Below are 15,676 nucleotides of genomic sequence, written 5' to 3'. Positions count from 1 at the left end.
ATCAGCACAACCTACAAATGTATTTTTAGGGAGCAGCAACATGGAATTATTCTAATTCTTCCAAGATGATTTCAAAATGGCACAGAATTGAGTAGTTTTCTTTAGAATCCCTATAACGATAATGACCAGGGTCTAAGAGGTCTGGATATGGCTCCCTTATAACACCAATGCTAAATTCTTCAGAAAAAAATAGTTAATACAGAGTAACAGAACTTTAGAGGCAGAAAAGACCTAAGAAGTGCATCTAATTTGATATTCTACCAAATACAGAAAGTCATTCTATGACATGCCTGAAAAGATGATCATTCAGTCTCTGCTTAAATGACAGAGAGTTCAGGGCAGTATAGCACATATCTTACAACATCAAATGAGAAATTATGGTAATGCTTACTTTGAGAGTTCTCTAAAGAATGGAGCTTTAGGACGTCTAAACACCAAGCAATTATGCCCTTAGTTGCCTAGCCTTACTGGGAACAAATGAAATCGTAAAGATTGCATGCTGAATATACTATTATTCCCAGCATGTAACCTGAAAGGACTTAATGACAAGTACCTGCACCATGATATTATCACTTGAAGCAGCTTCTTGGGCTTCATTAATCCATCGTTTGACCACATCATAGCTTATCTTCATCATGTGCTGAATACAAAAATTAAGAATTACTGAGGAATTTAAAACAAAGAACGATTCAATACACCTCAACAGCAATACAGCAAAACTTTTTTGTAACAGCACAGAACTGCACACAAAGTAGATGACCTGGGTAATGGCTAAACAACTTGTGGTATAAAAGCATAATGTGCTGCACCATAAGAAATTATGACTAAGAGAAATACAGAAAAGCTTGAGAAGACTTACATGAACCACTACCAAGTAAGCAGAACCAGGAAAATAATATATACAAAGATGACAATAACACAAATATAAAGAACAAAAAATCCTGAAAACTGGGTAATGAGAATGACAAGGGTGATGCAGAGAAGAGAGGTGAAAGGGGAACTATGGGTACAAAACACCTCAATAGTCAGACTGAGTTAATGTGCTGACTGGTTTCGATGAATTGCTTTTATTTCCCAGTATTTTTTGAAGGGATATATTGGGAAATGGAATCAGTATGAAAAGCAAAAGATCTCAATACTTTTTTTCTTTTCTTTTTATTATTATTTATTTTTAGTTTTCAACATTCATTTCCACAAGACTTTGAGTTCCAAATTTTCTCCCCATCTCGCCCCTCCCCTAACTGCAAGACAGCATGCATTCTGAAAACACCTTCCCCTAATCTGCCCTCCCTTCTATCACCTCCCGCCCCTTATCTCCTTCCCCTTCTATTTTCCCATAGGGCAGAATAGATTTCTATACCCCAATGCCTGTAAATCTTATTTCCCAGTTGCACGTAAAAACAATTTTTAACATTTGTTTTTAAAGCTTTGGGTTTCAAATTCTCTACCTTCCTCCCTCCCCACCCACTCTCACTGAGATGGCAAGCAACTTGATATAGGTTATACATGTGTAGTGATACAAAACACTTCCACAGTAGTCATGTTGTAAAAAACTAACTATATTTCCCTTCATCCTATCCCATCCCGTTTATTCTATTCTCTTTTCTGACCCTGTCCCTCCTCAGAAGTGTTTGCTTCTGATTACCCCCTCCCCAATCTGCCCTCCCTTCTATCATTCCCCCCCCTCCACTTCTCCCCTATTTTCCTGTAGGATAAGATAGATTTCCATCCCCAACTGAGTGAGTATATTATTCCCTCCTTAAGCCAAATCCAATGAGAATAAGATTCACTCATTCTCTCTCACCTTCCCCCACTTCCCCTCCACTATAAAAGCTTTTCTTGTCTGTTTTATGTGAGATAGTTTACTCCATACTACCTCTCCCTTTCTCCTTCTCCCAGTATAATCTTCTCTCACCCCTTAATTTTATTCTCCGGATATCATCCCTTCATCTTCAGCTCACCCTGTGCCCTCTATCTATTTATATATACATATATTTTTTCTCTCCAACTACCCTAATACTGACAAAGGTCTCATGAGTTACAAATATCATCTTTCCATCTAGAAATGTAAACAGTTCAACTTTAATAGGCCCTTAAGATTTCTCTTTCCTATTTACCTTTTCGTGCTTCTCTTGAGTCTTGTATTTGAAAGTCAAATTTTCTATTCAGTTTTGGTCTTTTCATCAAGAATGCTTGCAAGTCCTCTATTTCACTGAACATCCATTTATTCCCCTGAAGGATTATACTCAGTTTTGCTGGGTAGGTGATTCTTGGCTGTAATCCTATCTCTTTTGCCTTCTAGAATATCATATTCCAAGCCCTCCAGTCCCATAATGTAAAATCCACAATACTTGAATTGTTTCTTTCTGGCTGCTTGCAATATTTTTTCCTTGACCTGGAAACTCTGGAATTTGGCTATAATATTCCTAGGAACCCTCCTTTCAGGATCTCTTTCAGGAGGTGATTGGTGGATTCTTTCCATTTCTATTTTACCCTCTGGTTCTAGAATATCAGGGCAGTTTTCCTTGACAATTTCTTGAAGGATGATGTCTAGGCTCTTTTTTTGACCATGGCTTTCAGGTAGTCCAATAATTTTAAAATTATCTCTCCTGGATCTATTTTCCAGGTCAGTTGTTTTTCCAATGAGATATTTTCACATTGTCTTTTATTTTTTCATTCTTTTGGTTTTGTTTTATAATGGCTTGATTTCTCATAAAGTCATTAGCTTCCATTTGTTCCATTCTCATTTTTAACGAAGTATTTTCTTCAGTAAGCTTTTGGACTTCCTTCTCCATTTGGCCAATTCTGCTTTTTAAGACAGTCTTCTCCTCACTGGCTTTTTGGAATTCTTTTGCCATTTGGGTTAGTCTGTTTTTTAAGGTGTAATTTTCTTCAGTATTTTTTTGGGTCTCCTTTAGCAAGCTGTTGACTTGTTTTTCATGATTTTCTTGCATCACTCTCATTTCTCTTCCCAGTTTTTCCTCTATTTACTTGCTTCTCAAAACCCTTTTTGAGCTCTTCCATGGCCTGGGACTGATTCATATTTTTCTTGGAGGCTTTGGATGTAGGAGCTTTGACTTTGTTGTCTTCTTCCGGTTGTTATGTTTTTATCTTCTTTGTCACCAAAGTAAGATTCTATGGTCTGACATTTTTTGTGCTGTTTGCTCATGTTCCCACCCAATTATTTGACTTTTAAACTCTTTGTTAAGGTAGGGGTCTGCTTCCAGTGTGGAGAATGTACTGTCCCAAGCTTCAGGGGTTTTGTGCAGCTGTTTTCAGAGATACTTCCAGGGATCTGTAAATTTTCAGTTCTTCTAAGGTGGTATGATCAAAGGCGAGGTGTTTATTCCTTCCCTGGCCTGTGCTCTGGTCTATGAGTGATCACAAGCATTCTTTTCTGCCTTGTAACTGTGAGGACAATAATCTCTCTACCACCACCACAAGCTCTACCATGCTAGTGTTGCTCTTTGCCCCAGGACTGCCACCCAGAACTGCGACCCAGATCTAAGCATGGGCAAAGCAAGAGAATCCTGCCTTAACACCAGCAAAGAGATCCCTGCAATCCCCCTCTGATCAGCCACTTGATCCCCCCTCTGTCTGTGGGACGGAAGCTCTGGAAGCAGCCTCCACCCTGGGACTGCACTGGAACTGGGGCCAGACCACACTCCTCTCTCCCTGCGGTCACAGACCTTTCCTACTGACCTTCTAAACCGTCTTTGACTTTTGTGGGTTGAGAAGTCTGGAAACCGCCACAGTTCCCCTTGATTCAGTCCCCTGAGGCCTGCTCCAGGTTCACTGAGGCCCTGTCTTTGTGCAGCCTATGCTGAACCGTGCTCCTATCCCAGCCCAGCGCAACAGACTTTTGCAATCAACCATCCAGGTAGTCTTGGGTTGAAAATTTGTTCCACTCTGTCTTTTTGTGGGTTCTGCTGCTCTAGACTTTGTTTAGAGCCATTTTTTACAGGTATTTGCAGGGGTTTGGGGGACAGCTCAAGCAAGTCACTGCTTTTACTCCGCCATCTCGGTTCCTCAATTATTTTTTAAAAAAGAATCATAACCTCCTCAATGTAACCAACTTCTAGGAAACCTTCTACACTGAAGGATTCAGGACTTAGGTCATCTTTCCAACTATCTACATCACCCCTGTTAGCTAAATGCAGACCTTCCTTTTCCTTCTTCCCACCTAAACTATGTTCTTACAGAGCCCCAGAAAACAAAGACATTTACAAAAGTGATTTTTGGGATTAAACATTTGGCCACATGATGATTTCATGTTTTAATCCCATATAAATTAATTTGGGACATGGGAGATACATACAGCTACCTGGCCAAAAGAACAAAAATGTCCTTTTGCACAAAATTATCTGCTCCATACATTCCAGCAGGTGGAGATACATTTCACTGACAAGCTTCTCTCTGAGAAGCTATAAGTCCAATGTCACCTGCCTTGATAAGCTAAAGTGCACTTTCCCAGTGAATAAAAGTTTGAAGTAGGGAAAGAGTAGAGTGATTTTGGAGCACAAGTTATTTTCAGGGAGTACAAGCCAGTCTGGATGGGATGAGCATGAAGATATTGGGTATTTGAGGGACAAAAGGAGGTGGGAGACACATACAGGGAGGGAAAAGGAAAAAGAGGAAATAAGTGCTCACTGTGAGGAAATAGGGGGAGAGTGAAAAAGAGGCCACACTCTTAACTCTCAGATGACCCTTACTTCTTCTCTTCTTCTCTTCCCATCTTTAAGATAGATTCCCTGCTTATTTTCCTAACTCATAGAGACCTAAGGCTTACAGACAGCTTATTATTTCTTTTTTCAGTATAACAAAGAGTGCTTGGGAAAAACAAAACTTATTAAAAGTAAATATTGCACAAGAGAGAGAATCATAAGGACACCTTGTTTCAATAACTATAAACTGTGCTATAAATAGTAAGTATACTGCAATTTCTCTACTTACTAAAGAAGACACCAATGCTGAACTGGATACACTTGGAACTTTATCCACAATGGCCTGCTTCATGTATCTTTCAATGGCCTGCAACATTGTTCCCTAATGCAATTTGGAAAAAGCAAACACAGTGTTCATTTTTGGAAACAAAACTCTTCATCTGAAAGCCAATTATACACATAAGACACACAGACACATGTAGTTACATTTAAGTCATACTTCAGTTTAATCTAAGGAATAATTCTCTAAAAATGGAAGCCAACAATGGAATGAGTTAAATCAGAGCAGTAAACTCCCTGTCAGTGCAATGTTCAAGTAGATCCTGCAGAGAAGATGCCTGAATTGGATAAGAAGAGGCATTCTGTGGCTCCTTCCAACTTTAATTTTCTGTAAGGAGAACTTCCTATTTATCTAGTTCCAAAAGGGCTCTTTGAAGTTCAAGTTTAGTTATATCATTTTTACTTACCTTGAAAAGGATCTGAAATAAGCTCAAAGCAGAAAGTGAGAGAAGGGAAAGAAGAGGACCTCTGAGTATGACAGCTATCTCCAAAGCCCCTTGTTCACAAGTCAATTGCTTTATGCCTCAGGCTCTCCCTTAGCACCATACTCAATCTTATCTAACATGTAATTATTAACATTCTAAGTCATCTTGTTTCCCAGATTTCTAGAATGAGGCAGAGGGTTTGGGGGGTTGACACAAAGACAGGTAAAGCAGTCTGACATATGGGAAGAGTCAGAAAAAACTAAATAGCAAATTTCTGTACTACTGCAGATTATGACACTACAATGAGGAGCATTTATAATGATATCTACAAGTTGGAAAGATTAAATAATGCTCAGTATCCAATTTAAGATGACAAGGGAATTTATGATAAATTTTAAAAGGATTTAAATCCAAAATGATTTTTCAAAGAGTTTTAATTATGTGAAAAATTAATTTACATGAAATATCCCATTCTTTCAATTGGTATTGCTAGATAAATCAGTTACCATAGACCATACAACCATGTTTCCTCAACAACAAATCCTCTTTAAAATAAAGTTCCGTTGAGTCAAAGTTAGCCTAGACACAGAATGAACTGGGGAAAATTCTAGTCTCCTCAGTGTTATTGTAGTAGTAGCTAAGGAGGAAAGTACTGTCTCAAGCACAGGGATCCAGTGAGTGAAATGCTGTTCTCCTGGGGTCAAAAAGGAGTCAGTCCTGCTCTGACCATGGTCGTATGTGGCTTCTGTGACATTAGGCAGAGGAGGAGAAGAGTGGGAATACTTATGTGAACTGTTGCAGAGCAAAATTAACATCATCAGAATAATTTATAAGATGACCACAATAATGTAAAGGAAAACAACTCTGAAAAACTACAGAAGACAGATGTCACACACTACTCAACCTTACACACAGAGGTGATGAACTAGAGACGCAGAATGAACCACCCATTTTCAGACATGGCTGACACTTTGAATTGTTTTACAAGGGACGGATTCTATTTCATGGGGTTGGTAGACAGTGATAGAGATGTCCCTACTCCTCCAAAAGAAGAAAATGGTAGCAATAAAACATTAAAAATACACCAAAAAAAAACAACCCAGAAAATTCAGAAGGTAACACAAACAGGGCAATTTTGTTACTGCTGGTTTAAAATTAATGTATTCTTTAAAAAACTATGTAAAGAAGTTCATGGTTTCATAAAAAAGACTTTTCTGGTCTTTGTAGATTAAAATGTTAATGTTTATGGCTGACTTAAGTTCATAATAAAAATTTTAAATTTAAAAAAAAGGTGGGAGTGATAAGAATATTGCAACCTTCTACACTTTGCAGAGAAAATGAACGGTAGGTGCAATAGAGAGAACATATATTCCTATGTCTCCCATACAATTTCTAGCTTTAAGGAGGTTTCTAACAATGAAGTTTGAAAAAAATTAGACTCTGAAGAGTTCGATATAATGTGGTTATTCTTGTATGAATCTCTCCAATGACATGCAAGGGATCACATTCCCTACTTATGGAGTGGATTTTTTCTACATACTACAAGGTAGGCAAAGTATATGCTGAACACAAATATGCACAATATTTTAGTACACGAAGAAACAAATTATCAAAGAGCAACCATCTGGTGAACTTCCAAGTACCACATTCCATGTCAAGGAAACTTGCAGTCTGGTAGAAGGATGGACTTTAGAAAAGATGGGAAAGACATAATCCCAAAGCTAAAAAGGAGTCTGGTCTGGTTGTTAGAATCAACATGCATAACTGCTAAAAAAAAATTCTATGGTATTTCTTAGTGATAGGCAATTATTCTTTAATCAGTGTATTCAGTTTGAAGGTTCTAGTTCTATTCTTTCTATAAAAACAAAAGCTAATATTTAAATCCTAAGTAAATAACAGCAACAGTAAAAATAATCAAGCTGCTTAATTTATTTTTCCAGGACTTATGTTTTTTGTTGTTGTTACCATTCAGTCTATTCAGTCATGGCCAACTCTTTATGACTCCATTTGGGGTTTTCTTGACAGAGATACTAAAGTGGTTTGCCATTTCCTTCTCCAGTTCATTTTACAGACAAGGAAACTGAGGCAAACAGTGACTTGCCCAGAGTCACACAGCTAATAAATGTCTGAGGCCAGATTTGAACTCAGAAAGATGAATCTTACTAACTCAAGGCCTGGTGCCTATATAAAAATCTGAACCTTATTCCCACTGCATTTCAAACCAATTCAGTATTATGATCTCATGCCAACGTGAACACTTGAGATGACAAGCCAATGTCATATTGATTCAAATATAAACCATACTAGCCAAACTAGATCACTAGCTGCTCCTCAGCCTCTTCCATACCATGTCTCTACAAATTTGATGCATATGAATTGAGTGCAACTAATGATGAAGGTTATTTTTCAGTCTACAAATTTTCCTTTCAAGGTAGAGGCTGGGCCTATAGTTAGTAGATGAATTTGGTAACTACAAAGCCAATATAAACAAAGAAAATGATCTTTTAAAAACAGAGTCAAACAAGTGACATTACAATCACTTGTGCTATGTATGCAAACACGTGCATATGTAGATATGCAAGCATGCATGTGTGTATGTATATATGTATTATAAACTTATAAGCACATACTGTCAACCATTAAAATTAAATCTATTTCTTCTTAAGGAAGCATCTCCTTGTCAGAGTAGAGAGTCCTATAAAAACTAAACATTGTCCTCAGGGAAACATTTAGAGATACAGCATTTCCTATGACACCACAAAAATAGAACTTACATCGGTGATTCTGCAGAGGGCCCTGATGGCTGGGCCTCGGTACACATCTTCCTTCCCAGTCATGTCTTTGGTCAGACTAGAGAAATTGAAAAGAGTTAATATGCCATTAATCATGGTAATATGCATTCTTCCACAGACTCCTGCTTGGCTAGCTTTCAGTAAATTCCCCACTTTCAGCTTAATACTGAAAAGAAATTAAGACAAATATTAAAAGAAAATAGGCCATGGAAAACAGGATTCCCAATAAAAGCTAAGAACACTAGGCTAACATAGGTCTTCGTAGAATTCTGGAGGGCTCTCTTAAGACATAGGATTTCTGCAAGGGTCAGCCTTGGGCAAAATTTCAATCTGGCCAAGTATGTGACTGCCTCCTTCCCATTCTCTGCCCCTCTTCTATCCCCTGGGGTTCATTCTCCTACATTCCCTGTGCCCTCATAATGCCCCAAATCTTCCAACTACAGCTATCTTGTTCAAGCATTTCTTTCCTACTATGTTCCATGTACCGAAATCACAACTCTCTCTTGCCTCTTCAAAATTTGTTTCAATTTACTGACATATGTATTCCATTTTTAAAAAAAGAAAGCACACACAGAGTTTGGTGTATAACTATATCAGACTCAGCAAGTGAGAAGGAAGGGGATATTTAAAAGGTAGGATAATACTGGGGAAAAACTAGTCATGAGCAAAACAAACTTGCTGGTCCTGAAGGAGGCATGAAAAAGAGGGAAAAAAGAAAAGAACTACAAAGAAGTATGAAATTGCCACTCATACAATTGAGAAATAGCTGAACAAACTGTGGTGTATGAATGTAATGGAGTATTATTGTGCTGTAAGAAATGATAAAAGAGATAATCTCAGAGAATCCTTGATGGTATAAGCTGATGCAGAGTAAAAGAAACAGAACCAAGAGAACAATTTGTAGAAGAACAACAATATTGTAAATAAAAACAACTTTGAAAGACTCAAGAACTCTGATTCCCATGTGCCATGATATCAAGGTTCTTCACCATCCTGGCTGTTCTTGTGTGGACATTCACAACAATGTCTGCTTATCATTCCCACTTTTCAGGAAGATTGATTTAAAATATATTTTTGCCATTACTTCTCCACCATTCAAAATGTAAAACTAGTTATACTTCTATTAGTATAGAATAATCCCCATCTAGGTTTCTTCACCTTCACATACCTGCTTGTGACAATAATTACATCCTCAGAGATGTTGGCCATTTCTTTGATGGTGAGGTAGCACATTCTTCTCAATGTTTGCTGGGAAAAATCATTTGTAAAAGGCAACATGTTATTGCTAAGGATGTTGTTATACAAGCTACATAAATTAAAGTTCTGCTGGGAATTTGTTTAAGTAATTTTTAATCAGGTTCCCATGACAAAAACCCCTGGGTGCTGTATGATGAAAAACAAAACATCTAAACAAGAACAATCCTAAATATCTCAGGTCACCTCTGAAAAGCAAACAAATTCTATGCCAGCATAGCACTCATCATCTGAAAGAATGCTGAAAAATTCAACCATTTATCTAGATATTTCCAAATATCAGGATGTTTGACTTTAGAGAAAGTCAACTTGGATTCATTCCAATGATTTCATAAACACAATGAACTAAAGATACGGAGACCGCCTCCTCCTCCCCGAAGAGGAACTCTACTGAACTAGAAAAATTGCTACAAATGAATAAAGGCTCAGAGTGATTAAAAAGGTAGATGAAGCCTAAAGTGCAGAGGGTTTTGAGATTAAGATGATATAGATTTAACCTAAGATTTCATTAAAAGAATATAAACAATATACTAAGGATGCCATAGCTAAACAATCAAAAGACAGGTTTTTTTCCCTCTATTCTTCACTTCACTGAAACAGGGACATTTCTTCTAGATACCTAGTGCTTTTTTGGCAATTTTTAATAGAATTTATTGACATTCAAATTAGCCTTACAATTTAAATTAAACACTAAGAAAACTACAAGAAAATGTTCCCTAACTAGCTCTCACTGATTTTCACTTTATGCATACTATTGTGTGTAGGACATAGAAGTCTAAATTCCTCCAGCCTGGTCATTCTCATATACCAGGAAGGTTTTGCTTTTTGGTCCACCTTCTTAATACCTGGATCTCAATTCCTAACCCTACTCACCCCCTTTGGCTTTACTGTAGCTGTCTCTGCCTGTCCTAGCCCTCACCACTGCCACTAGACTAGTTTTTGACACTAATGATGACAGACCACTACTACAACAGTGATATTATCAGTGACTACCTCAGGGATCTCAGCAGCCATCTAGCCCAACCCATACCTGGAAAGGAATCCTACTATAACATATCCAACAACCACTCACCCAGCCTCTGTCTGAAGACTTCTAAGGATGGGGTACTTGCCATCGCCCAATGCAGCCCATTCTACTTTGGGACAGCTCCAACTCTTAGGATGTTATTCTTAATATCAAGCACATATTTGCCTCTCTGCAACTTCTACTACACTGTTTCTGGTTCTACCCTCTGGGACCAAACAGAACAAATCTCATCTTTCTTTCATGCTATATTCATTACAATATTTGAACACAGCTATCATGTCTACCCTGAGTCTTCTCTTCTCCAGGTTCAACCTACCCAATTCCTTCAACTGAACCTCATATGACATGAATGTAAGACTCTTCACCATCCAGGCTACTGCCCAGGTTATCAATGTCCTTCTTCAACTGTAACCCCCAGAACAGAATACTATGCTCCAGATGAAGTCTAATGGGGGCAGAATTATAGAGGGACTATTATATCTCCTTATTCCTAGACACAATTAATGCCGCCCAAGATCACATTAGCTTATTAGCTTTAGGGGCTACCCTATCCCAATGGTAATCTGTCTTACTAACAAGTGATATGTATTCTCTACTTATCTTTCAGACAAAATGCGTAACCATGCCTCTACCATCCTGTACCTGTGAAGCTGATTTCTTAACCCAACATTTCTTTTATTCTTATTGAATTTCATCTCACTAGATTTAGCCCAAGAACTTTTTGCATCTTACCTCTGTTGCTATCCCTACTGCCTTAGGATCATTTGCAATTTTTATAAGTATGCTCACCATGTTTTTATCCAAGTAACTGATTAAAAACATCTGACAGCACAGGGCTAAGAATAGATTCTGGAGGACTCCCTTGGTGACCTCTTATCATTTGCCACTGAATTATTAACAACTATTTTTTAAATCTAGCCATTTAACCAGTTCTAAATTCATCTAACTGTATTATTGTCAAGTCAGAGTGGCAAGTGAAGCTGATAGCAATCAGTGGGTGAAGCAAAATTAACAGGGGCAAGTAAGGAGTGAAAATCAAGGGCTAAGCCAGAGAATGTGGTCAGAGGAGGAATCAAGGCTAGGAAAGGAGATGGTACAAAATTCCCCAACCTACCTATTCCCTACCAGAATCATTATACATTTGAATTCATCCTGGTCTTTTGGAATTATAGATATAAATGGAGACATTCTGTGTAAATCATGTTGAACAAAATAATTTCATTTCATGGTTTTATTATTATGTAAGCCTTGTTAAAAAAAGAGGTTTTTTCCCCAATTATATTAGCTAACACACTGTGGGCAGTTGACTATATAATCCTCAAAGTATTTAGAATTAAGGTATGTTTTATAGTGATTCATAAGCTCAATTATGTTATGAAAAAAGCTGCTAAACAAAGAATGAATTTTTCATCTGAAATATCAATCACATATACACACTATTAAAATCTACAATATGGTTATAAGGAAAATGTTTTCCAAGTTGAACTCAACCTTTAAGTCATTCAAAACATTTTAAAGCGCCCCTACATATGAAGCATCCAAAGTCCTGTACAAGGATTAATTATATCTGTGGAAATCACTAACTCATTTCTTATCAATGCAAACAGAAAAAATTAATTTAGCTTAAAAAGTAAAGACTTACATCATTAGACTGGAACAATCGAGTCATTGCAAAGAAGGCTTCGGTGGCTTCAGTTGTTCCAAAATGTTCACCCTAACCAAAATAAAAGTCAATTAAAAAAATCTGTTAAACTAATTGGGGATTTTCCTCTAGAATTTATATTACTTTATATGCCCTTTAGAGCTTGGAAAGCCATCACATTTATGTAAATTCTTCCTCTACACTCCAATTTTTAAAAATGTCAATTTTCTCTTTTTCTAAGTATGTAACAGCACAGTGATTTTTCTACATTTGTTTATTTGAAAAATCAGTACTGTCCACTATGTAACTCAATTCTAGAACAGTGCAGAAGATCTATTCTTCCACATTTTTCTAAAGCCTTGAGGTTATCTGGATGGGTGAGGTTTAGATGATAAAGTCTTTTTTACACTGAAGGTAAAGCATCTTAGCAAATCAGGGAGGGAGTACATGAACTGGCTGTGCTCCTTCCTTACTAGGAATCCCAGTAAACAACAGAAAAGAACATGGTGGGGGAAATCCAGCTTGGAAGATCTACCAACAGATCTGAAAACTAACGAGTGAACCTCTGTTCTAGAAAGTGTATCTTAATATACATATTTACTAAGATTAAAACCACAATAGATCTCATGTTAATAGGAACCACAATAGATATTGTATTAATAGGAACCATCAATATCCCAGTGTTTAATTTATTGACCAAAACAGCACTGGCTCATTCACCCTTCAGAACTCAGGCTTCCTGCAAAATCTAACTACTACTCAAACTGTATCTCACTAATATGATAAGAATAGAGTTAAATGAAATGCTCTGAATGCCTAAGATGAAAGGCATTAAATGAAATGTAATAAAAGCTTACAACATTTAATTGAAATGCAATTTGTATATTATTTTAGAGAGAGGGTATCTGGCCTACATATTTGTAATAGTTTGCTCATTCTTTTATCAAAGAATTATTGCATATCCTCAGGACATATACATTTTTAAACAAAATTTTTGAATCTCAATTCCTTATTAATCTCTGAAAACATATGGAAAAGCAAATTCTGGTACAATGTTCTTAAAGTATTACTCCATAAACCAGAAACTTTGCAAACTGATAAAAAACAATTGTTTCTCATTTTAATTATCTACATGCACGTGAGTACATCATCAGTTACACCATCCAGATAGCAAATGAAAGCGCCTTCTGATCAAAACCGACCTACTCAAAATTCTACCTCCATGATGGGCAGAGATTCACAATGGTGAATTTTTAAAAAGGCAAATTAAAGTGACTTTGCCTTCCATTTAAATTTTTTAATGTTCTTTCTATACATCATATTATTGACCCACCACAAATACAGCATAGGTTTTTAGTTTTTTTCAATGTCAGTGATGGGTTTGTAATTATCCATACTTTCCTCCAACCAATGACACAAATTTGGGAAAAAGCTGACGAGAATGCAGATTAAGATGCTTGGTCTAAATAGAGTGAAGCAAAAATACTCCTATGAACTTAAATTGCTAATAACCTGTCTTACTAACAAGTGAGTTCAACCATCACAACAGCCACCTTTTGATAATGACTGAAAGTGACATTTACTAAGATTCTAGACTTCTGATAGCTCTTTCTGAACTAAAAATTTCCCAGCATTTGAAAAATTAAACTTTGAGTATAACATACATTGCCTACCTAATATGCAGGAAGGCTAGTAAATCTTATCAGAAGTTTGTTTAGTTTTTTAAATTATATTTTGAAAGGAACATAAAAACCTCTGAACAAATGCAGCAAAAATATTTCTACAATAAATTACTTGTTATTAATTTCAAACCAAAACATATTTGAGTGCATATCATATATAGCTAGCAGTATATTCAAGCTTATTGAGGTCAAAGACTGATATTTGTGTCCTCAGCACACAGTATCAGGCCTGATACAGAGTAGTGCTTAATAAATACCTGGATAAACTGATTTAGGGGAACACCAAAAAGGTATATGGTCTCTGCCCTCAAGGACTTTTCAATCTTGTTATTAAATTAAAATCAACTTTTTGGATTTAAAAAAAGCTGACCTTTAAAAACAGGTTTTTAAGAGTATAAAAAAAATTTTCCTCAAAGTACTTAACTGAGCACTAGATATTTCTATACAAAGGAACAAATTTTGAAAGAATAAAAAACCATAGGATTTTAGCTGTCAAAGAGACCTTCAGAGCTCATCTAGTCAAACCCTTTCATTTTATGGATTAGGAAAACTAAGACCCAGAAAAGAGAACTGCCTCTCTAAGCTTCATTTACCTGGTTCAGTAAATAAAGGATCTTGGTCAAAATATGTAGACATCGTCTTGGATTGATAGGAGTCTCATTGAAGATACGAGCCTATGGGAGCACAATAAATACATGGTATCTTTTCCTTCTCAATCACAAATTCCAATAAATGGTCTTCAACAAAATAAAGAATGTTGTTAAACTCTTCTATCATAAAGTCCAAGTAATATCATCTCAGGGTTTCATTTTTCAAAATAAGAATCACAACACTAAGGCACTTCAAAAAGCTGGTATGAAATTTAACATTTATAACTTCCATCAGCAGCTTTATACAAAGTACATGTTTGACATCTTTTATACCAAATTTTTCATTGCATCATAGCACATTTATCTTCCAATATCCTATGACAAAAACCACCATTGTTCTTTTTTCCTTTAGGCTATATTATTTTATCTCATTCATTATATACCTTAATTCAACTCTAACAAAACATTTTTCAGTCAGGACAGCTAAAACATGAACTCCGAATGAATGTTTCCTTGAGATGTTCTGATCCCACTCTAGGGAAAACAAACATAAAAGACAATATACTTCTAAGTCATACCTCCTGCAAAACAGCACTCTTTTCCAAATGCTGAAAAGGATTAGAGCCACTACCTAAAAAAGAAAACAAAAATAGCATGGATAACTACCACAGGAAAATTCATTTGCCAACAATTAAGCAACTGGAACAAAAGGAAAAAAATATGGAGACAAATTCAGGAAAACTTTTTAAGAGCCTGAGCATCTGGATACCAAAATGGCAGGCATTACAAGTTGCTTGTAGATGAAATGAAGTGACCTTGGTTCTATTTCTAGCTCTGCTGACACACCTCCTGATTTTGGAACACTCACCAATAATCTGACTGAAACAGGAATTACATTATGGTGTAAAGGATGGAATGCTGGGCTTTGAAATAGGAACACAAAAGTTCAAATCTTAGTTCGGATTCTTACTTGCTGTGTGAGCCTGGGCAAGTCACTTGACCTCTCTGTGCCTCAGTTTCTGCTTCTGCAAAAAGTGTGTTCAGAGGAAGAGGAGGTTGAACTTGATGACTTCTAATATCCCTTTCATTTTTAAATCTATGTCCCAGTAGTCCTAGGGGCAGGTGGAAGGGGCTGATAGCCCAAGCTATAAAACCAGTATCCTGGAACAAATTCTTCTGAGATTTTCTGGGACAAAACTGAGAACTATCAAATACACAGACATTATTAGGTGTAGACTGAAGAGAAAACACTTCCTAACAA

General features: G+C 36.6%; 1 protein-coding gene across 3 annotated transcripts in view; it reads right to left on the bottom strand.

Moving 5' to 3' along the window:
- The window catches only part of COPG2 (coat protein complex I subunit gamma 2), a 38,783-nt gene that overhangs the window by 21,164 nt on the left and 1,943 nt on the right, over window positions 1-15,676 (bottom strand). For all 3 annotated transcript variants that reach the window (XM_078153692.1, XM_021002375.2, XM_021002376.1), the window contains exons 2-8: window positions 14,994-15,046; window positions 14,419-14,499; window positions 12,144-12,215; window positions 9,389-9,468; window positions 8,203-8,278; window positions 4,954-5,046; window positions 554-640 (exon numbers count right to left, since the gene is read on the bottom strand). In XM_078153692.1, the coding sequence (XP_078009818.1) occupies window positions 554-640; window positions 4,954-5,046; window positions 8,203-8,278; window positions 9,389-9,468; window positions 12,144-12,215; window positions 14,419-14,499; window positions 14,994-15,046 (542 nt within the window). The remainder of the gene's footprint in view (window positions 1-553; window positions 641-4,953; window positions 5,047-8,202; window positions 8,279-9,388; window positions 9,469-12,143; window positions 12,216-14,418; window positions 14,500-14,993; window positions 15,047-15,676) is intronic.

This window comes from Phascolarctos cinereus, unplaced genomic scaffold (assembly GCF_003287225.1).
Source record: "Phascolarctos cinereus isolate Bilbo 61053 unplaced genomic scaffold, phaCin_HiC Scaffold_1;HRSCAF=81, whole genome shotgun sequence".
Taxonomy (NCBI): domain Eukaryota; kingdom Metazoa; phylum Chordata; class Mammalia; order Diprotodontia; family Phascolarctidae; genus Phascolarctos; species Phascolarctos cinereus.
This window is presented reverse-complemented; position numbering and strand designations above follow the sequence as displayed.